Source organism: Mizuhopecten yessoensis, unplaced genomic scaffold, assembly GCF_002113885.1.
Source record: "Mizuhopecten yessoensis strain PY_sf001 unplaced genomic scaffold, ASM211388v2 scaffold419, whole genome shotgun sequence".
NCBI classification, from domain to species: Eukaryota; Metazoa; Mollusca; class Bivalvia; order Pectinida; family Pectinidae; genus Mizuhopecten; species Mizuhopecten yessoensis.
In genome coordinates, this window is record NW_018403537.1 from 1,706,653 (window position 1) to 1,730,380 (window position 23,728).

Here is a 23,728-nt window from a genome sequence, read left to right on the forward strand (position 1 = left end):
CACCCTAGGCCTTTCGGTTATTAAGAAGAAGTCGTTTAAAGTAAAATATTGACGCCGGACGCCGGACAACCGCGGAAGGACGGACGGACGACGGACGCCGCACCACGGCATAAGCTCACTTGGCACTTCGTGCCAGGTGAGCTAAAAATGGCAATTTTTAGCTTGAACTGTGAAATTCATATTCTGAACATCCATAAAGATAAGAATTCCAGTTGCCTACAAATAATAATTTTGAAAGACGCGTCACACTGCAAGCTGCCCATTATGGAATATACTCGTAAGCAGCTGGGTGTGTGTTCCATGTGGGGAAAATTTGAGGAAAATGGTGAAAATACGTGATTTTTAAAGAAAATTCCCAGGTCGGGGGGTTTCTTCAAGCCCCCTAAAAAACGTCTGGATCTCCCACTGCAACTGAGCTAGGATATCAACACTGACCAGGTAGCTCAATAGGCTAGACGGGAGGTCCGGGTTCGAATCCTTGTCTGGGCCCCATTGCAATTTTTATACTCAGCTAGACCACTGTTGATGATTATATTCTGTTTGTTTCATCTTTTATTATTTTATTCTCAGAAACGATTCATCAAAATTTAATAATCAAGCCAGGAAAACAAAATTTCAATACATAGTAAAACAAATTTTGGAAGTTTTACAGAGTTTCTTAAATCTTTAAATAATTACAATACTTGTAAGTGTCATTTCCTTTTGCAGTAATTCCTGAAAACAAATTTCACATTTTTTGGAAGCATATGGATATATCTAAATACCAGAAAAAAGGAATCATACTCACTTGAAAGCTGAATGTGATTTTTTCAGCCGAGTGAATTCTCTTTTTGACAATTTTTTGACGAGCTTTTCATTAAGCTCAACAATTGGCTCTGGTTTAGGGTCTGTAAACTTCATAGACACCATCTTGAACATGTAGGTTTTTGGCAGATCTGACGTCAAATAAAACAAAAGGAATGATGTCAATATAATGTACACTCAAGTCACTGTCTCCTCGCTGAGTAAACTTATCATACTGCATTTTTTTTTTAAGGTTCCTTATTTTTTGAGGGTTTGTATAAAAGGTCAAATTTCAGAATGTGTTTTTGCACAGATTTCAGGTCTAGCGGTGATGTAATATTTAATTTGCTATTAACTATATATATATGTTGGTTGTATTTTTTTCACAGAAAAATTGTAAACACGAAAATAGTGAAAATAAGAATCCCCCAAAAAAACACCTTTTACAATAATCTGATGAAGTTATAAAGTGGTACTTACGTGTAATTACACCTTAAACAATTGGAAGTGACCCATATAAAGTCCTATGGGAGTAGTCAGAATCTTGATCAACAGAAGTTATCACAGACACTTGTGCCTGATTTATACCGAGAAATATCAACCTGAGTATAAGATTTTTGAGGTTTTTAGCTCGAAGTTTTGCCAAGTGTTAAAATTCTAAAAATCTTATCCCGCACTGCCGTTTTTCCTATATACAGTAGCCTCCCCTTAATTAACTTCCATTTAGATATAATAACTGTAGCGCATTTTGTCTCGTACACTTCCACTGTCCAGGTCTAAGCTCCATTGGTTTTAGCGATGGTATAACAACCTGAAGTCCAGGGTTCAAATCCTGGTCTGGCCTGCAGAATATTTTACTTCCAGAACACGTTTATTAATTGTTTTTTTGTTTATTTCATTTCCATTGTGTTTTCATAACAGTCCCCCAAGGTATCCTTTTCTTTTCAAAAAAAGCTATAGTCATGCCGGAAAAATAAGTTTCAAATGCATAGTTTCATTTTTTGGCAGTGGTACGGGGATCCTTAATGCAGACATTTTTTACTTGGTACGTCTTTAGAAGGATTGGTATCACTATAGGGGGCAAATTGATTACTGCCCACTTAACCCTTTCACCACTGTAGACCATAATGGATGATCCAGATCAATGCATGGAAGAGTTTACAAAAGTTACATAGGGGTGAAAGGGTTAAAGTACAATTTAAATAGCAAAATATTCTCTATACTTCAGCAGAATACTCAACAACTTGACACAGAACTAAAAACCCTGTTTAGCGACTTGGTCACAAAGTTAGAACAATACTCGTATGCTTGGTACCTGGAAGCTTCAGGGTATTCACAAATTAAGCCGTAGGGATATACTCACAAACTTGGTAGGGTACTCGATATAGATGTGGTCCTATTCCGACGAGGAGGTCACCACGGGAGCTACAGAAACCCACGCTGTACGGCATCGTCTTCAGCTTCAGGTGTCTGTATAGAGAGCAGTTTACAGTAAAATATTGGTGGAAACAATATACAAGGTCTGTTTCTTCTCCTGCAATGGAACTGTTATAATATTAAATACATAACCAACAGACCTCAGGCCTCTTTCATCCAGCCAACACTATAATAATTTATTATAATAATAATTTGAGGTTCTTATATACCGCTTTATAACATCCTAGTTCCTAGGTCGTCTCAAAACGGTTCACAAATTATTATCCATGTTTATAGGGCCTTAGCAACCAGCCAAAATCGTTCTCAACTCCTTAGGGAGCATACAGCCAGCGTTGCCATTTTGGCGCTCACAGCTAGCATTCTATAATTCTAGCACAGTCTGCCAAACCGCATACTCATTTACAGCGGAGTAGGCTGGAACAAGGGGAGTGAAGTAACTTGCTCAAAGATAAAACGCAGTGTGTGCCGTGACTCGAACCCGCAACCCTTCGATCACGAGCCTGACGTTCTACCACTAGACTACCGTGCCTCCTACTATTCCGTCTTTGCGTATTGCAGAGTTATCTTTTCTTGAGAGCAGGTATTGATTGTTACGTCATTGGTTCGTGTGAGAAAATTACGTCGTTTTCTCAAAAACTGATGACGTTACTCTCACATACAATTTTTTTTTGACATGGATGATCAATTGTAACATCAATATTTTGTCCACTACCTTATTAAGTTGTTCTGTTCATCCCAGATCTTGATTGTCCCGTCCAGACTGGACGATGCATACAGTTTCATTCTCTGGCAGCTGGTCAGGCCAGTTATGCTATCGGTGTGGTCATCCTCAGGTTGGTGTTCAAACAGATCTGGAAATCGTACACAAATGTCCCTCAGGTATGTGACACAGAAGTATCTCATTCACATTAGGTCTCATTTTTTTTACTGCAGTGTATTGAAATCTTTCTGTTTCAGTCATTTTTGAACAAATTTTGTAGAGAGTTGATATTTGCAGATTTATATTAAAAAAAATCTTAAAATGTTTGCTTATTGCCCTCTTTCCAGTTTTTACTTTTATAGGGAAACATTAAAGTTTTTTCACACAATAGAAAGTTTGAAAAAAAAACCCAATTAATTAACTGTTTTTTTCATACTAACAGTTGGACTTAATTAATTGCCTTTTGAAATGAATTATTTAATCATATTTTCTATTTTCAAGTTTGAGCTTATTTAATATGATAAAGAAATAGGGAAGGAAGTTATCACTGGAAAATTAAATAATAATTTTGAAACCCAGAAATAGTTGACAAACTATAAACTATCATATGATGCTGAACCAGTTATAAGTTTGACTCTTTGAAGCCTGGATGAATGACAACTATTGTAATTATATATTATAAAACGGTTTCTAAAAGCATTCACTTCACAATATCTTTAGATAGGTTCTGCATAATATTTAGGACAAAGCAGAGATAATTCGAACTTAAAAAATATCATTCCAATTAGAAAATCCCAAAATCCTCACTGAAAATTAGGTGTCATATTTGTTGTCATTTTCACAACTAAATACTCATCTTTAGTTCTGTACAAATAGTAATTTTCTGTATAAATTAATTCACATTCTGCACCATTCCTGATTTCAATTTTTGTTACCTGAGCTATATAATTGATTTAAGTAAGTAATTTGCCATAGAGTAATTAATTATATTTGTCATTGATATAATATGATCCATAAGAAAAAATATTAAACTGATAATAAAGTAAAATACAGTCGGACCTTGTTATCTCGAAGTTGACGGGGTCGTGGAAAATCTTTGAGTTATCCGAGTATTCGGGTTATGCAGGTTCATAAATTTGGTATGAAATTTGCTGTTTGGACATACACCACTAGCAGTTGTTGAATTTACTAATAACCGATGCTTAAAATCAATTGATGAATGATATAAGAAATCAATATAACAAATACAGGTATGTTATTTTACAATAAACACGCTTACAAAAATAGAGTAAGTTTTTATGCATCATTGCATGACCACGCTTTGTGACCAATTTTCCGGTTTGCACTGTCGTCAGTTTGGGTGTACAAGTCATTAAACGGACTCGCAGTAAGTACAGAATACTGTTGATCAACATTGATGCAGTTTGTTTTTTATTATGAACAACATGGTTTTGACAGTCCGCACATTTTACAGTCTGAAGCTTTATCGTAAATTCTTTTTACCGATTTCATGCTAGTCTACTCGCAAAAGATGTTCATCAACACGGAATGTTGAGATGTCGTAGTTTCGTGTTTTATTTGTATCAAAAAAATTAATAAGTAACAAAATGAAATTTGAACACTATGATGTAGACGATGTTTTGATGTTGGATTAATAATATTGAAACCAATATCTAACTTCGAGGTATCCAAGTTTTTCGACTTTACAGGGTTCAAATTATTAGAGTTTTATTTACTAAGATAAAGAAGAGATTTGGCCGGGGCCGGAGAAATACTTCGAAATAAACGGGGTAATCGAGGTAAAAGAGTTTGAGATAACAAGGTTCAACAGTATTATTACACATATCTTATAAATTATCAAAATGAAAATATGAAAGATATGCATTATTGACGAATATGTTTTTTATATACAATGTTCAATTAAATTTTAAGTTATAACACAATTAAAATATAAAATATATAAATGTTATATACAAGAATACATTTGGCATAAATATGTTTGTACTTCTATATTTGAAAATACAAGTAGTAAATATATTATATGAATATAACACTTTATACAAACATTTTGAAAGAGTCTGTATAATAACAATAATGGTATATTTGGTGGGTTCTTAAAATCGCATGATTTTTTTTTTTCTTCTTCAGAAAATATCAAAATGAAACAGTAACATGCAAAATTCAATAACTTCATTATTCATGCAACACTTTTTATTTTATTTTTTTATTTTTATTTTTATAATTTTGTTTTTGGTTTTGTTTGACTTTGTGTAAAGTAATTGATCTACATTTAAATTAAAAATAATGATATTTTGTACATGCTCTCATAGTACATGTGATACAGAACCCACCAAAATACAAGAATTATAGTTAATAATGTTAGATTGACATGTTAAACAAAGAGTTTAAGTTCAGAACATATTCCTTTATTCAGTACATAGAATCGGTTAATTGCAACACACAGCAAGGTAGCTTCAGATCCTGATGGACCGAGGAATGACCACAAGATAGAAATTGAAAGGAAGTATAGTTTTATGTACTTTTCATATATATATACAGATAATCATACATAAGCTTAAAAAAATGTTCTTATCAGATGTACAGAACACAATATTTTGTTGTTTATTTAAAAAATTTATTGGTAATTTCTTTTTCAGCATGAAAAGAAAAGACTTCTAGCTTCCAAATTTAAATTTAATTTCCTGAAGAACAAGTTATCAATTTTGTGTGGCCTAAGGATAAAGTGACTATTCAATGTTATTTTTTTGAGTTTCGTGTGATATTCAGGTAAATTGCAATATAAAAAATCGAAAATAAAAACAAGAAATCTTTCATAAATATCTTGGTCTTTACAAGATACATTGAAAAAGGAAATGGAATAAGTCAGAAAAAATCTAAGTTTCTTTTAACTGTGACAAAATTTTCTCAATTCCAAAGCCAAAGGCCCCATTTTATTCCCAACATTGTGAGTAAAATGTCCTGGATGCCCTTGTAAGTCATACTACTTCATAAGTTTAATTTACTTTTTAATTTACTTCTAAAATCTCATATATTTGACATAAACTAAAAGGTATAATAAATACACTATCATTAGGCTAATAAGGTAACTCAATTTCATCTCTTGTAGATTAAATCAGTTAAAAGTCCCACTTTCTATCAGTTTGTTTATTGAAATTTAGCCATCTACCTGTCTCAGATATCAATCTTAATTTACATGTATTCATTTACAAACTTCGCAAACAAACCTCTATTCAATTCTTTCAATGAAATTCTTAATTGCCATCTTTTTAAATGAGTACCTTCAATCAACAGTAAAATTCATAATAGTTTGATATCAGCAAAAAGCAGAAAAAAAAAGTTGTATATAATCACTCACAAGATAACAGTTATACATTTATATATCACTCATGTACAAACTATTAATATTTTTTTTAATCACCCAAAATTTTACAAAGCCATACATAAAACCATTATTTTCAAGTCGTACAGACATACACAAACCATATTATATATAAATAAGCCATTATTTGTAAAGACCACTCGTCAAAAAAAAGATATATCATTTTTATCACTCTTCTGCAAAAACCCATTGTTAAAATGTATTAAATATTTAAATATTGGAGATTAAGCATGAACCATTGTCAGCAGCAGTATATAGTGTACTTACATTCCTGTTTTTTGTCACTGTTTACACCTACACATGTTAATCAACATTTGAATGTACAATATAATGCCACTGGTTAAATACCAAAAATAAACCTCTGTATAATGCCACTCATTAAATACTAAAAAACCTCTGTAGTAATGTCCCTTGTTTATATACAGTAAAACCTTGATACAATGTCCCTTGTTTATATACAGTAAAACCTTGATATAATGTCCCTTGTTTATATACAGTAAAACCTTGATACAATGTCCCTTGTTTATATACAGTAAAACCTTGATACAATGTCCCTTGTTTATATACAGTAAAACCTTGATACAATGTCCCTTGTTTATATACAGTAAAACCTTGATACAATGTCCCTTGTTTATATACAGTAAAACCTTGATACAATGTCCCTTGTTTATATACAGTAAAACCTTGATACAATGTCCCTTGTTTATATACAGTAAAACCTTGATATAATGTCCCTTGTTTATATACAGTAAAACCTTGATATAATGTCCCTTGTTTATATACAGTAAAACCTTGATATAATGTCCCTTGTTAATATACAGTAAAACCTCTGTATAATGTCCCTTGTTAATATACAGTAAAACCTTGATACAATGTTCCTTGTTTATATACAGTAAAACCTCTGTATAATGCCACTCATTAAATACTGAAAAACCTCTGTAGTAATGTCCCTTGTTTATATACAGTAAAACCTTGATACAATGTCCCTTGTTTATATACAGTAAAACCTTGATATAATGTTCCTTGTTTATATACAGTAAAACCTTGATACAATGTCCCTTGTTTATATACAGTAAAACCTTGATATAATGTTCCTTGTTTATATACAGTAAAACCTTGATACAATGTCCCTTGTTTATATACAGTAAAACCTTGATATAATGTTCCTTGTTTATATACAGTAAAACCTTGATACAATGTCCCTTGTTTATATACAGTAAAACCTTGATATAATGTTCCTTGTTTATATACAGTAAAACCTTGATACAATGTCCCTTGTTTATATACAGTAAAACCTTGATATAATGTTCCTTGTTTATATACAGTAAAACCTTGATACAATGTCCCTTGTTTATATACAGTAAAACCTTGATATAATGTTCCTTGTTTATATACAGTAAAACCTTGATACAATGTCCCTTGTTTATATACAGTAAAACCTCTGTATAATGTCCCTTGTTAATATACAGTAAAACCTTGATACAATGTTCCTTGTTTATATACAGTAAAACCTCTGTATAATGCCACTCATTAAATACTGAAAAACCTCTGTAGTAATGTCCCTTGTTTATATACAGTAAAACCTTGATACAATGTCCCTTGTTAATATACAGTAAAACCTCTGTATAATGTCCCTTGTTAATATACAGTAAAACCTTGATACAATGTTCCTTGTTTATATACAGTAAAACCTCTGTATAATGCCACTCATTAAATACTGAAAAACCTCTGTAGTAATGTCCCTTGTTTATATACAGTAAAACCTTGATACAATGTCCCTTGTTAATATACAGTAAAACCTCTGTATAATGTCCCTTGTTAATATACAGTAAAACCTTGATACAATGTTCCTTGTTTATATACAGTAAAACCTCTGTATAATGCCACTCATTAAATACTGAAAAACCTCTGTAGTAATGTCCCTTGTTTATATACAGTAAAACCTTGATACAATGTCCCTTGTTTATATACAGTAAAACCTTGATATAATGTTCCTTGTTTATATACAGTAAAACCTTGATACAATGTCCCTTGTTAATATACAGTAAAACCTCTGTATAATGTCCCTTGTTAATATACAGTAAAACCTTGATACAATGTTCCTTGTTTATATACAGTAAAACCTCTGTATAATGCCACTCATTAAATACTGAAAAACCTCTGTAGTAATGTCCCTTGTTTATATACAGTAAAACCTTGATACAATGTCCCTTGTTAATATACAGTAAAACCTCTGTATAATGTCCCTTGTTAATATACAGTAAAACCTTGATACAATGTTCCTTGTTTATATACAGTAAAACCTCTGTATAATGCCACTCATTAAATACTGAAAAACCTCTGTAGTAATGTCCCTTGTTTATATACAGTAAAACCTTGATACAATGTCCCTTGTTAATATACAGTAAAACCTCTGTATAATGTCCCTTGTTAATATACAGTAAAACCTTGATACAATGTCCCTTGTTTATATACAGTAAAACCTCTGTATAATGTCCCTTGTTTAAATACAGTAAAACCTTTGTATAATGTCCCTTGTTTATATACAGTAAAACCTCGGTATAATGTCCCTTGTTTATATACAGTAAAACCTCTGTATAATGTCCCTTGTTAATATACAGGAAAACCTCTGTATAATGTCCCTGTTTATATACAGTAAAACCTTGATACAATATCCCTTGTTCATATACAGTAAAACCTCTGTATAATGTCCCTTGTTTATATACGGTAAAACCTCTGTATAATGTCCCTATTTATAATTATATATACAGCAAAACCTTGATACGATGTCCCTTGTTTATCTACAGTAAAACCTCTGTATTATGTCCCTTGTTTATATACAGTTAACCTTGATACAATGTCCCTTGTTTATATACAGTAAAACCTCTGTATAATGTCCCTTGTTTATATACAGTAAAACCTTGATACAATGTCCCTTGTTTATATACAGTAAAACCTTGATATAATGTCCCTTGTTTATATACAGTAAAACCTTGATACAATGTCCCTTGTTTATATACAGTAAAACCTTGATATAATGTCCCTTGTTTATATACAGTAAAACCTTGATACAATGTCCCTTGTTTATATACAGTAAAACCTTGATACAATGTCCCTTGTTTATATACAGTAAAACCTTGATATAATGTCCCTAGTTTATATACAGTAAAACCTTGATACAATGTCCCTTGTTTGTATACAGTAAAACCTCTGTATAATGTCACTCGTTAATAACCTTGAAACTTCTGTATAATGCCCCTTGTTTTAAGACTGCAAAACCTCACATATAGATAATGAAATAATAGAAACTAGAAATACTTTGTCTTATAATTGTATTTGATTCATAGAAATTGATAATATATGGACAGAAATAATAGATTCTGGAAAGATTGTGTTAATATCATATTATTTCATAGGAAAACAGATGGATATATATGTCCTTAAAGAATCTGGACAGTCTGTATAAAAATTAGATCTTGTGGTTAATACTGTAATTTGTATGTGTTTGTAATTATTCATAGAATCTGAAGTATGTATTAATATTGTATTATTTTTGCAGTAATACAGGAAGTGTTTGTAAATACAAATAGATTCTGAAATATCTGTATTGACGCATTTTTAATTTACAATAATATTAGCAGTGCTTGTTAATACTGAAAGGATTCTAAAATCTGTATAGATATATTCTAGTATGCTGTAGTATTAATAGTAGATGTGTATATCAGCACTAATAGATTCTGTAGAGTCGTTTTTTTCTATTAAGACTAGAATTGTATAATCCACCTGTTTCATTCTTGGGCATACTGAATACTGCAAAAGTTACATAATAAATCCATAATATTTGTGAATTCAAAACTTTCTTCTCTGAAATATGAAACATCAATAGATAGATAACTGTTCATTTTTTTTCTCCTCTTTAACATTTTCTTTCATATTTCTTAATTTTTCCCTGAAATATGAAACATTTTACATCATCCTTTTGTTTATTATGGTATTATTGATTTTAAATATTCTATTTTTCCATTTTTGTTCTACATTTTTTTTTACAGTCCTTTTAATGCCCGACATAAAAAAAATTATGATCTGTATAGAAAGTAAAAAATAGCAAATTATCACTCAAACCTTTATCCACTTAGTGAATCTGATAGTTCTTGAGTGACTCATTCACAATGAAAGCAAATATAATGTTTCATTAATAATCTCCTTAGTTTATTTCCTGATTTGATTGATTTTTTTTTAATGTGTATATATACATACAATAAAATAAATGTAGATAATATACATTTTCAGATAATATGCCCTTTTTCAAATAAACTTTGATAGTAAAGTATCAAATATGTTCATGATACTATTTAACCAATTTCCATAAAATTTTCAAACTTTAACATTTCTACAAATAGCTTGTTTATTGGGTTCTTAAAAGTGAAGACCACACTTTTTATAGTATATCTGATTCCAGTAACATGGGTGTTCCTTATCTTTGGGTAAGATTTTCCATGAAAGATAGAATTGCCAATCATAGGAAAAATTTACAAAAAAAAATCTTAACCACGATCGATACCTGGTATGATGCTTTCCTGTGGAATAGGAATATCCTTGAATTAATGATCGTATGTGAAACTGGGTTCTCTAACAATTTTAACTTGTACTAGTAAATACTGTATCTACTATAAAACAACCAACCACCATGCTGAGTGAAATTTGACGTCATGGGTGACACAGGGGAGGTAATTAAAATATAAGGGAGGTTATTACACCACAGGGGAAGTAACTCTTTTACAAATACAGTGAAGTGTCAAACACAAAATCTGATGTGTAAAACACAGTGCGTCTCTTTATTGGATGGATGTCACTTACTAGAGTGAACAAGTTTTGTTGTTTGAGTACTGGGATCTAAAAAAAAGACATTATTCACAACATTCTGAAGATAGAATTTCATTATTTCTGCCTCACCATTGCATCAAGAATGAAATTTTTGAAAATCAGCTCCTAAAACTTTTGCACCTAAGCCAGGGTAGGTCATTTTTCAGATCATGGTCAGTGAAATTTAATGATACAAAACTGTATGTTCAAATTTATAAGCATATAATGCAAGTTTGAAAAATATATGAAACTGGTCCCCAGGTGTGCTTAAAATTACAATTTTTTTTTAGAAACGACAGCTGAAAAATCGGGGATTTGGAATTGTGAATGACATGATGATTTGTTTTCTGTTTCTAACTTTTTAAATTGGGTATTTCTATAAGAATTTATATAAAAAGATGCTTTGCATCATTTCTTCTAAATTCCAAATTAAACCAAACTATTCCCATTAAAATGGAATCTAACTATTCAGCAAAGCTTGTCAGTCCATTCTTAGTGAACAAATGCTTAAGAGAAAACAAACATTTTGAAGACGTTCTAAAAAGACATTTTCTCTATAAACCAGTTTGATACTATAGACACTAATGTTTGACAGCTATACAACACAGGTTGTCTTTAAGCATCGTAATACTCATATCCATGCAATCGAATAACAAAAGAAACTTGAGAATGTTTTTTCTACTATAAACCAAGCTACACCAAATTTCTATTAACATCAAAACATCAGCTATATAATCTAGTAACATTTTTTTTTAATAATACATGTACTTACTTCTGTCTTTGAGATTGTATATAACAATACTGTATGTGGCCGTCGAGTGATCCTGAAAGGCCACGCACAGATTCGTCTTCAGCATCGTCATGTGAATGGGTGTGTATTTACAATAGAACAGGAGGAGAGGCGCCAGAGCCTCCTGGGCGTACGGGTATAGACGCCAAACCTTGATGATGTTATCTGGAACGAAACATTGTCATTTGTAAAATCTGTATGTATAAATACCTGTCTCTGTACATTCATTTCCCTTGTGGTAGATAGGGGAACACGCTTCTTTGTTTCCCTGAGATTAATCATATTTCACAAGATCAAAACCCTTGTGAAATATGATTGTTCAAGGGAAACAAAGAATCATGTTTCCTTTCGATAAGGGAAATAGATATTTTGTTAAACTGACATAGAACTGTAAGACAACAGTGAATGTGATAAGGCTGATACACCATTGCTTCATGCTCATTTTCCTGATGAGGGTTTTAATTTACCAGGCATGAGCTTATTGCTTGATAAATACAATAACATTTCATCAGGTTAACTTAAACATCTTTGAGATATAGTTTTTATGAAAGACTTACCCTTTCCTGCAGAAATGAGCTGATCCTCTTTTGAGTTGGTGAAAGACTTACCCTTTCCTGCAGAAATGCGCTGATCTTTTTTGGAGTTGGTAAAAGACTTACCCTTTCCTGCAGAAATGAGCTGATCCTCTTTAGAATTGGCTATCATACTCAGCACACCCTTCACACCATGAGCCTGGAAAAATTCAAGTCACATCTTATGTTTCCAATATTTTAAAAGCATCTAAATGCATGTATTGTATATCTATGTACTGTAAAGCGCTTTAGAGTGGCTTATGTTAGCTAGATAGGGCGCTTTTTATAGCATGGCTATTATTCTAACAGCTAGAATTTCTCATTTTTTCTCACTAGATAGTAATAAATATCACTAATATAAATTTTCAGTGAAAATCTTTGCAAACACACCTAGAGCTACAATTATTCAAATGAATAGCCACATGGTAATTCATTTTCCACCAATCAATCACAAGAAGTTTTGTCTCCTTAACCTACAAAATTCTATATATTCCAGACAGCCTTTGAGTTTTCAGTGAATTTTATAATTTTTCAAGACATTTTTTGAGCTCCATTGCGCATTCAAAACTATATACTCTAATTAAAGTTTTACACTCACGTCAATTTTGAATTCAACGTCGCCCGTCTCAAAGTTAAACACACAGATGTAGCCGTCCTTACGACCCCCGAGGAGGATGGTGCGATTGTTTGAGACCGGCTCATCTCCTTCTGAAGCCTGGTTGATGCTCTTTGTGGCCAGACCACGTCGAAATGCAGCCCACGCATCACTCTTAAAGTCTGGCACATACTCGTAGATCAGGAGGTAATTGCACGCTTCTGTTGATTCAAAGGTAAAAGGTCAGAGATGATAAAGGTTAAAGGCATCATAGGTTAAAAGGTCAAACTAAAAAGACCAAACGTGAAGGTCAGAGTTTTATTTATCTGTTGTGGGTTTAACATCCTTGCAACATCTAAGGTCAAATTAATATTGATGCCTATACAGGCAGACGATGCCGAAAAGAATGGAAGGAAAGTGAAAAAATGAAAGATCGGTTCACAAGAGTTACAAGGGAGCAGCAGAGCAATGTCGGTTTATTCAATGTCCCCTAAGCAAAAGTCACAGAAGAAAACCATAAATAAAAAAGACAAAATATCAGAGCTAGATATTAAGTGACTGATTTTTACGATTGTATAAAGAAAGAAATTATTACGATTGTGTAAAGAATGAAATTATCACGATGGTGTAAAGAATGAAAGTATCACAATGGTGTAAAGAATGAAATTTTTTTTTTATGTACTAGAATGAAATTATCACGATGGTGTAAAGAATGAAATTATCATGATGGTGTAAAGAATGAAGTTATTACGATTGTGTAAAGAATGAAATTATTATGATTGTGTAAAGAATGAATTTATTACGATTGTGTAAAGAATGAAACTACTTAATGCATTAACAATCTATAGTTTAAAACTGCAGTTATACGTTAATTTTGATAAGTTGATAAGTAATTTTGAAAAAAAAAATCCATCAGGAAATATGAAACAGCAGAACACTGTTATTTTTTTTTTAATCTTTCATGGTATGATGAAGCTGCATTTCAACACCATTATTGAGGTATTTCAGTCAAGTAACACTGCAAATACAGCAATCCCAAACACTGTGAATTCCATGGAACTTAATGTTACCATATACTTTGGTGTAAATATAGTTCCTGAGATATCTTGTTCACATGCTTTTTACTATGCATAGAGAGAGGGATGCATAGATGCTCTGTTAACGTGATAACTAGATATGCCTCCCCTTCATTTCAGGAGGGGGTATAAGGCAAGGTGATTTCATTTTACCTCTGGGGTTTTGACACTTCCAGACAGCTTCGACCTGGGCAGGGTTGATGTCAGTCCGACATTTGTAAATGTCTCCATTCCCAACGACAGTAAATAACTTCTCTGTAAATGGAAGAGAAGAATATCATAATGTCTTAAAATTCCTTTATTCAATAAATTCAAAGATTAGAAAGTAAATAATTTTGATATTTTCAGGATAGTTATATATAAATATAAAATATAAAATATTAGTCAAGTCCAATTTTGAATTTTGTCTAATCTGACCAAAGAATTTGGTTCAAACAACGCCAATGTATAACAAGTAGACAATCTAAAAACTAAGATTCTTCAACAGGTTGGCCAAATTACAGACCCAATGCAAGTAGTTAAGACAAGAGTGTACTGTATATGTATCCTAAAATTAAGTTTTCTGGGTTTGACACCAAAATCTGCCATTTTAAATGTAAAATGAATTATGTACCGAAAGTTCTTGAGTGAATTTTTTGTAATTGAACATCTATCTAAAAAATATAAGAAAATAGTATGCCACCTCTGATGACTGAGAATAATTGGATGTACATTCTACCCTGTATTAAGAGGCCATCCTGAGGAGGTCCAAAAATTGGTCTCTTAAACAGGTTTATTTGAAATTGAAATTACTACAGTGGGCAACACTGAAATTGTTCTCTTAACACTGGTGATCTCTTAACACAGGTTTAGTTCACAATAAAATCACTTCAATGGGGAACATTAGAAGTGGTCTCTTAACACAGGTGGTCTCTTAATGCAGGTGGTCTCTTAACACAGGTGGTCTCTTAACACAGGTGGTTTCATCATGCAGGTGGTCTCTTAACACATGTGGTCTCTTATACAGGTTTAATTCACAATAAAATCACTTCAATGGGGAACATTATAAGTGGCCTCTTAACACAGGTGGTTTCATAATGGAGGTGGTCACATGAGCAGGTTTGACTGTATATCATTATGGGGCACAAGATTCTGTAACTTCATACCTTCCGCGACAGCATAGGCCGCATCAACAATCCCAATAGATGGGTCCATCAGAAGAGTCGTCATCACATCTCCACTAGGTGGCGTTATCAACCGTATGCTACAGTCTCGACTCACGACCAAAGAACGGATCGGGTAAAACGGATGTGTCGTCTGCTTGATACTATTTACTCTTTGGCTGCAAAACATCAGATACATAAGTCAAGATTATCTAATTAATTGAACAAATATTGTCTTTACTTATTACATAACAATCTTGGTTCAAAGAGTTGATTTAGAATTTAATTTTTAAATTTAATATCTGGATACATCATGTATCAATGTTCATTTCATTATTTTGTAATAATTCATGACCTACGGTATTCATAGAACTTTGAGAAAGGACCGTCCTGGAATTAACTCATTCACCCCTGAAGACACATTCAAACTCTTCCAATTCAAAGCTTGGAATAGTTCATTATGAAATTTCAGGGGTGAATGAGTTAACGAATTACCAATTTTACTTTCTGTGAAAGTTCATATTGAAAACACAGGAATTCAGCAATTTACTGGGGCAATGAAATAGCATATACAATGTAGGTTCCGTATATTCAACATAAATTTTAAGTTGAATAGGTTTTGATTTTTTTTATAATTATCAGATCCAACCGATTTCACAATTCTTATAATCATCTCAAATTAATCAACACACTGAACGGTTTCAAGAAAACTTCAGAAACTTTAAATGATATTATGAAAATTGGTTGAATATTTCATTCATAATCACAAATTCTGCATTGGAGAACTTAATCATTAGAACTGTGACATACAGAATGCATGTTTGCAATAAAAAACAGATTACTCCTAAAAATACCAGAATTTAAAGTTTACGAATTTAAAGATTTACCCGATGGCTGTAAAGATATTGTAAAGATGCTGGATCTTCCACAAATCGACTTGTTTAGCCCCGTACGTAAAGAACACATCGTAATTTAGCTCCGCAGCTAACCCTTCAACAGGAGTGTCCAGTTTGGCTCTGAAATGGTGAAAACATTATTATGAAAAGTTTCTTGTTACTAATGAGTGTTTCTATGTGACGTTTTGACGACTAGCACTACGATATGTACTCTGTCACCTTCATCAGACAAATGACCAGTGAAGCGTATGCACACAAAGGTGTAAAATGTGTACGAGTTGTCCACAAAATTGATGTCGATTTGGCTACGCTGTAAGCGTATGTACAATAGTTGTTATATATGTACCGAAATGTCTCGATTCAGATACCCTTTGTTTAATACTTGGTGTGTGATGTGTGAAAAAATTATGTTTTATAGTTTGTTAAGGACAACACTTCTGTAGTTGGTATTGTCTACAGTTACAAATGATTGGGCTGTGTACAAATATTTCAAAATGTTTTTTCAGTTGATCAGTTTCAATATAATTTTAACCGAGTCGGCTGTCTTAGGTCTCACCAAGTAAATTGTTGCTCTTTGGGATTGATGATGGACTAACGTTTTGAGTGAATAAATGCTTTTGTGTGGCCTATAACAGCTATTTTCATGTCTCAATGAAATTTTCTACACTGCCAGATTCAGATATGTATCTTTAAAATTTTTATGATTGTATGCAAAACAGTTCCGTTGAACATATTCCACGATGTGCAACAATTAAATAATACCCGAATTATTTGAATGCCTCACTGAAATGTTAACATTGTATGTTTTGACATTTTTGATGGTATGCAAAACAGTTCCGTTTAAACATGTTTCACGATGCGTGACAACTAAATAACACTCAAATTATGTTCGTGTCTCACTGAAACACTTAAGTTTAAGAACTGTTATACATCTTTTTAACATTTATGATGGTATGCAAAACAACTCTATTCAAATTAACATAATTTATATTCCACGAAACGTGACAACTATTTTCAAAGAATTTATATGTATATTTTAAACAATTTATGGCAGAAGACAAATTGTTCTGTTCAAGACATTTCCATTACGTGCAGTACGTAGTACATCTTGGGGAATATGTTTGAATGAAACATCGTGTTCCATACCATCATATTCTAACGTTAAAGGCAGAATTCAATTTATTTATTTATCATGATGGTACATCTAAAACAACAAAGAAAATATTATTTCATTATTCTTTGTGGTCTCATTCATTAAAAAAACCACGAAAAACTACCTGTCCATTTCATCACAGGAGTCAAGGTTCCACACACGAATTGTACAGTCGTAGCTGGCGGAGATGACGGCTGGACCCTCTGGATAGATAGCGAGGATGTTCACACACTGAGTGTGTCCCACAAACACCATCTTCAGGAACCAATCATTGTCCCACACTTTGACTGGGGAAAAAAAAAATGGCAATCACTATTACAGTTCTAAAGAGGAAGATTTTCAAAGCAAAATAATCTAACGAAAAAGGACAATCACTTTTGAATCATTTCACTTATCAATTAGAGTTCTAAAGAGGAAGATATTCAAAGCATGATAATCAAATTTGTATTGCCTATATTTAAGCAAACTTTACGATGTTTTAGAAATAAATTTGAATGTACCATTTAACATTGATGTTTAATATTTATATCAAAGCTCTGACATTTTAAGACTTAAAAAGAAAAATTTCAAATACTTCACAAAATTATGACATTTTAGATCCTTTAATTGTCATAAGGATTTCGGCCACACCACTGTTTTCATGTGACTTAATTATGCAAAGACAGATTTAAAAAAAAAAAAAAAAGTAAAACCAGCAACTATATTCAAACAATATACATGTACAATAATTTCACCTTTCCATACAGTCAGTAAATCCATACAGTCAGTAAACTTTCTAAGTGCCCTGGGTGCTAATCACAAAAAATAGTGTAGGGTTGATTTGTATAGACTTACTGGTCCCATCCAGAGCGCCAGTTATCAGGTACTTGAGGGGATTAAAGTAGGTTAAGGCTGTTATCAGCCTCTCATGCAGGTCTTTCTTGTGGATCAGTTCTTTTCCCTCAAACACGTTGTATGCCTACAATGGAACACCAGAAATATAAATTACACAGTAACTATTTAGTCCCTCTCTCCCAGACTGCAGCAAATGGAACAGCCAACTATTTCTTGACAATTAAAACCCCTTTTCCCCTGTACATGTGTTATTTCCGTGCTTTCCGTGGAGGGATTCAATGGCGACTTCTAAAAAGTAGCCAAAATTTCAAGTTTCATTCATTTTTGTATGATCTAGTATAAGACTTTAAGACAAAATTTAAGATCTTGTTTAAGACTTAAGACAAAAATTAAGATCGAGTTTGGGACTTAAAGACAAAATTTAATATCTAGTTTGGGACTTAAGACAAAATTTAAGATCTAGTTTGGGACTTAAGATAAAATTAATTATCTAGTTTGAGACTTAAACAAAATTTAAGATCTAGTTTGGGACTTAAGATGAAATTTAAGATCTAGTTTGAAACTTCAGACAAACAGTCATACAAAGTACAACATACAGACAGCTTCATTCTCAGAGATATCCTTGGGAGTTAAAAGACTACAGAAAATTTGAATTGCATATAATTCACGTTTTATGGTTTACTGTTAAAAATTTGATCGGAATACATTAAAATGTTTCATCATTTTCAAACAAGACTTTGTGGTATTTTAACGTACCAGGTAATAAAAATATCCCAGGAGTACCGAGAGCATATTTATAAAATAGATAAAATATTTGACAATGTTTTAAAATATCACAGACCGGCTGACTTCTTTTCTGCTAGTATTACACTGCCCAAATATTATTTTTTTCTGATGAAACATGAAAACAACCCTGCATGAATTTAGCCGTGGTAGGAAAATAAACCTAAACCTGATACAGAATAATTTATGAGTAATTAACCTGATTCTATGAATTATCTCTTGTTTTAATTAAATTCTGCAGTAATATACCATACCACTATGCCTGTGTTGTTTGACAGATAACATTTTTGCCGTCGGCTGGCTGTCTCTTCCAGGACTATGTGACGAAATGTTTTGTCATCATTGAATCGGATTTTTGTCATTTTGCGGGGAATCAGATGCCTTGCTCCATATCTAAATGCCCAACACTATAAAAAGAAAAGTAAAGATATTCAGTGCATAATTTATAAGGAAACAATGGGTCAACACATAAACGTTGGCTCAAAGTAGGGTGTGGTTTTATATTACAGAACAATGAAATAGCAATTTCTAAAAATTTAAGTATCAGTCATTTTTTGTACCAACTAGAGAGAAAAAAAGACTAAGACCGATTTTCTCATTTCTGTAAGTCATATCATTCAGATCAAGATTTCTGGTTGAATCTCAAAATGAAATGCAAAACAAAGGAACAAAAAGAACATACTTATATGCTAGATGTGAGAAAGATATGTAACATACGTACCTCCGAAGATAATATGATTACAAACTTTGAAAGTCAAATTCAAGATGGCTGCCTGATGGCCATCTTTTTTCCCCCAATTAATTAAGCAGAAAATGAAACTTGCAAACAAACAACACTTACCACCAAATAGCCTGGACTGATTGTGACAAACTCTCGCGCACTCTGGTTGTACATGGCCAGGTTGATTTTGCTTGGCACTCTGGCCTGGGATATGATCTCAAATTCTGAGTTCATCAGCTATAAGTTTGATCAAGAAAGAAATGTTTGTGTTTAAATAAAGCTATAAAGTTCTCATCTAAAATTCTCAGATGTTCTGTGGTCATGAAATTGCAGAAAACATTTAAAAGAGAAGGAAAGTATGTTAAAGAGAAACAAAAACTGGATCTCCAATCTCCATTGCTATCTGTCTGCAATGGAACTGATATGTCTAGAAAATTTTCACAAAGACAGCATATCATTAGTTATACAGACAGTTATTGAATCTTAATAGAAATTCAATGTAAGATATTGATATCGGATGGCAAGGGCGTAGCTGTGTAACAAGAGAGTAGTGTGCTTCCACTGCATAGGGATCGAACCCACAACCCTCAGCTTCCCAGTCCGCCACTCCACTGATTGAGCTAAATGGAAATTCCCTCTAGCACGAAGCTAGAAGGCGATTGTACAATAAAAATCTGCTACACAACTCCCTCTTTTTTAGGTGTGTTTACCCTCAAACACAACAACAATACCATTTGCAACAGTAACTACAAGTACATACTTCCACCAGGGATCGAAACGACAAGCCCAGCTACCCAGTCCCGTGCTTTACCAATTGAGCTACAGAGAAATTTCTTCTGCCGTGCAGCTGCTACAGCTGATTTTTTTATCTATGAAATACAAAGTTAATTCATTTTTATTTTTTTTTTAACAAAACTGCTCTGCATATTGTTTATACATATGCGTTCAATCAAAATTACAAAATAGAAAGTAATATTTACAAAAATTTCATCCTGGTCAGTGATCCATCCCACGTATTGTTTTGTGTGTTTACAGTATACAAGGTTGTCTATGGGTTCCTCTGGGATGTACGATTCTTTTTTACGACCATCTTCTAAAAACACTCGGATGTTTTTACCATCTGTTGTGACATATTCCTGCAAAAACACAAGAGCAACAATCAAACTAACATTCCTAATTTTGATTTTGACCGCAGCCCACATGAACACATGATAATGTAACCAGATCTATAGAATATATAGCACAGCTCACTTATTTAAAGTTTATTAAAACAGATGAAAAAATTAAGAAAAAAATAAATTTACTTTGACTTAATAAGCTTCTATAGAACAAAAATAATTGACCCCTCAGTTTTTTCATCCTCACTAAGTAACCAACCTAAATTTAATTTCTGATATACAACTTTAACACAACTGGGCAAGAATATTTAGTGTGTCCAGCACTGCAGTGTACTAACATTGACCAAGTAGCTCCTTTGCTAAATTCAAAAGTATATATTGATTGAGGGTCCCGGGTTTGAATCCTCCGGTGACTGAACCTGTTTCGTTTGTACTGCTGTTGAATTTTTTTTTATTTCATTATTATTTCCTTTTTCTTCCAAGAAATGTTTGGAAAGTATATATAGCTTTCTCTTTTCAAAAATTACTCATCAAAGATATAATTATGTCAGGATTTTTTTCCTAAGTTTTTGGCAGTAATATACAATGATTATTTGGAGAATTTCAAAGTTTAAAAACTATATTTTTCATAGAAAACTGGGAATAAATATAAATAATAATTTAGTTGCTATAAATAAAAGAACTTCAAAAAGGGTTATAGATTTTACAATATATATGAATAATTAATTTAATTCATGCAAGTGTCTCAAAAAATGTTTCAAGATTATCAGATAGATTGCCTGTAGATTAACAAGTTGCAACTTCAAAATGTTCATTATAAACGTGAATATTGCAAATTAATAATTTTTTTAATGCATGTTAGAACAAAAACGGCTATCTAAGCCCTCTGCTGAGACCAGTATGAAATTTACATAGTTTAGAGTTAAAGTAAAGAATCCCACCAATTTTCTACTGTAAACATGTAGGCCTTGAACAATACCTTTCATGTTAGGGACTATATGTGGTTTGACCCTCCAATTCAATTAAAACGAAAAACCTTTAATTGACTTTTCAAACCAGTTTTTTTTAAAAAATTTTGAACATTAAAGTTGAACATCAATGAACCATGCATTGAACCCATATATACATGCTTGAGAGATAAACTGTCATTTTTTCTCATTGTTGTACAAATACATACCAGTAAATCAATTACTGTAGTAGTTTCTAGTTACCTTTGTATCGGACATGTAAAGAACACTTTTGATGGTACCAGGATGGTTCAGTTTTCTCATATGATGAATTCCATGCGAAATGACCCGCTCTTTGAGGTCAGCCTGAGTGACCGCTGTAATTGTTCTACGGATGGAGTTCCTCAGAGTGCCCCAATGACCCAAGGCTTTGTTTCTCTCTTCTTCTTTCTTACGTTCCAAGAGAATCTTCATTTGTTTGCTCATTGGTTCTTCTTCCTCCTGAGGGATAGACCCTTTCTTCCTGCTCCCTCTGGAGGAGTCATTCAGCATCCTCATCAATTCCATTTTTTTTAAATTTCTTTTCCTTATTGAAGTAGAATGATTCAGTAAACAATTTGCCGGAGAATCTTCATGGTTCTACATGTTGTCATCAGGCTACAAAAAAAGACAATGACGATTTAGTCCAATCTATTCATAAACATGCAATCACATTTACAAAGTAAAGCAAAAGTAGTAACTGACCTTGTTTGTGACCCCAGACGATTGAAACCTAATTTAAAATTGTATTTATAAGTTATTTGTGAAGTTTATCACACAAATAAGAAATGGAATCTGACTGCAGAGCAAAGTTGCAAAAACCTATTTATAGTAACAGTAACCATGTTTTTACCTCAGAAGGTTGAAATGTATTTTTTTCAAGGAGTGAAAACACATTCATGAAATTTCTCAACAATCACATAAAGAAACAAGCCATTTGGATTGATATGTCTCGCCTATGCCCCGCTTTGACCATCAATGCACATATATCAGAGAAACAACCTTAAACCCAAAAACTGAATGTTGATGGAAATGCTGACAAAGTCAATTGGACCATGAAAGGTAGCTATAGGCCGCATCTAGCATTTGATGCATGGGTTGAGATTTACTACCTAAGATGCACCTATGGTCCCAGTATGGTTGTTCTAGCACTTATAATTATACTTTCAGTGTAACTATAACTTAAACGCAAAAACGTCATGTTGAAGACGTCGCCAGAAAAGCAACACCTTAAGTAGTCTCGCTTCCACTTTGTGGCGGCAAGACAAAAAATCACAACATGCAGCTAGAAAAAATACAGAGGTTCTACTTGTGAAAATGAATATGTTGTTTCAGAGACACTTTTTCTCTCGACCAGGTTTTTGACATGTATGTATCGTACTTCTGGTATTCACTGAAAATCTTGGAGTTGCACAAAAAAATATGCAAAATACTGTATAACAACAGGGTACATGTGTACTTAAAAGTCAGCAGATATCTCTTTCTTAAACAAAATGAAATTTCAGCCATTTTCATCCAAATTTACCAATGTTTTACTTTGATGAAGTTGGTTAATGCTACCGATTTACTTTTACACTGGAAGTATACATGTCCCCTTAATATACCACATGACTGCCAAATCACTTAATCAGGTGACTAATATTACAGAAACGACAACTACTTGTCACATCTGACATAAAGGCATAAACATAGCATCTAAGGTCTGCAGCCTTTTAAGTGGCAACCTATAAGATGACCAACAGAAGGGTGAAAATAAAGCCAATGCTTCTTGACAAGATCAAGCAACAGTGGGTTATCTGACAACTGTTAACTCGAAGAGGATGGGAGCTAACACACTTCAAACTGCCATCATCCAGGATATCCACTAGGCCTACCAAGA

General features: G+C 32.7%; 1 protein-coding gene across 1 annotated transcript in view; it reads right to left on the reverse strand.

Moving 5' to 3' along the window:
• The window catches only part of LOC110448457 (WD repeat-containing protein 97-like), a 40,453-nt gene that overhangs the window by 16,275 nt on the left and 450 nt on the right, over positions 1–23,728 (reverse strand). The window contains exons 2-17 of the mRNA XM_021494721.1: positions 22,075–22,467; positions 20,726–20,881; positions 19,866–19,982; positions 19,279–19,431; positions 18,242–18,365; positions 17,532–17,694; positions 16,246–16,374; positions 15,362–15,537; positions 14,370–14,471; positions 13,144–13,361; positions 12,633–12,705; positions 11,956–12,138; positions 10,104–10,130; positions 2,933–3,071; positions 2,147–2,253; positions 788–935 (exon numbers count right to left, since the gene is read on the reverse strand). Coding sequence (XP_021350396.1) covers positions 788–935; positions 2,147–2,253; positions 2,933–3,071; positions 10,104–10,130; positions 11,956–12,138; positions 12,633–12,705; positions 13,144–13,361; positions 14,370–14,471; positions 15,362–15,537; positions 16,246–16,374; positions 17,532–17,694; positions 18,242–18,365; positions 19,279–19,431; positions 19,866–19,982; positions 20,726–20,881; positions 22,075–22,377 — 2,318 coding nt within the window. The 5' untranslated portion in view covers positions 22,378–22,467. The remainder of the gene's footprint in view (positions 1–787; positions 936–2,146; positions 2,254–2,932; positions 3,072–10,103; positions 10,131–11,955; positions 12,139–12,632; positions 12,706–13,143; positions 13,362–14,369; positions 14,472–15,361; positions 15,538–16,245; positions 16,375–17,531; positions 17,695–18,241; positions 18,366–19,278; positions 19,432–19,865; positions 19,983–20,725; positions 20,882–22,074; positions 22,468–23,728) is intronic.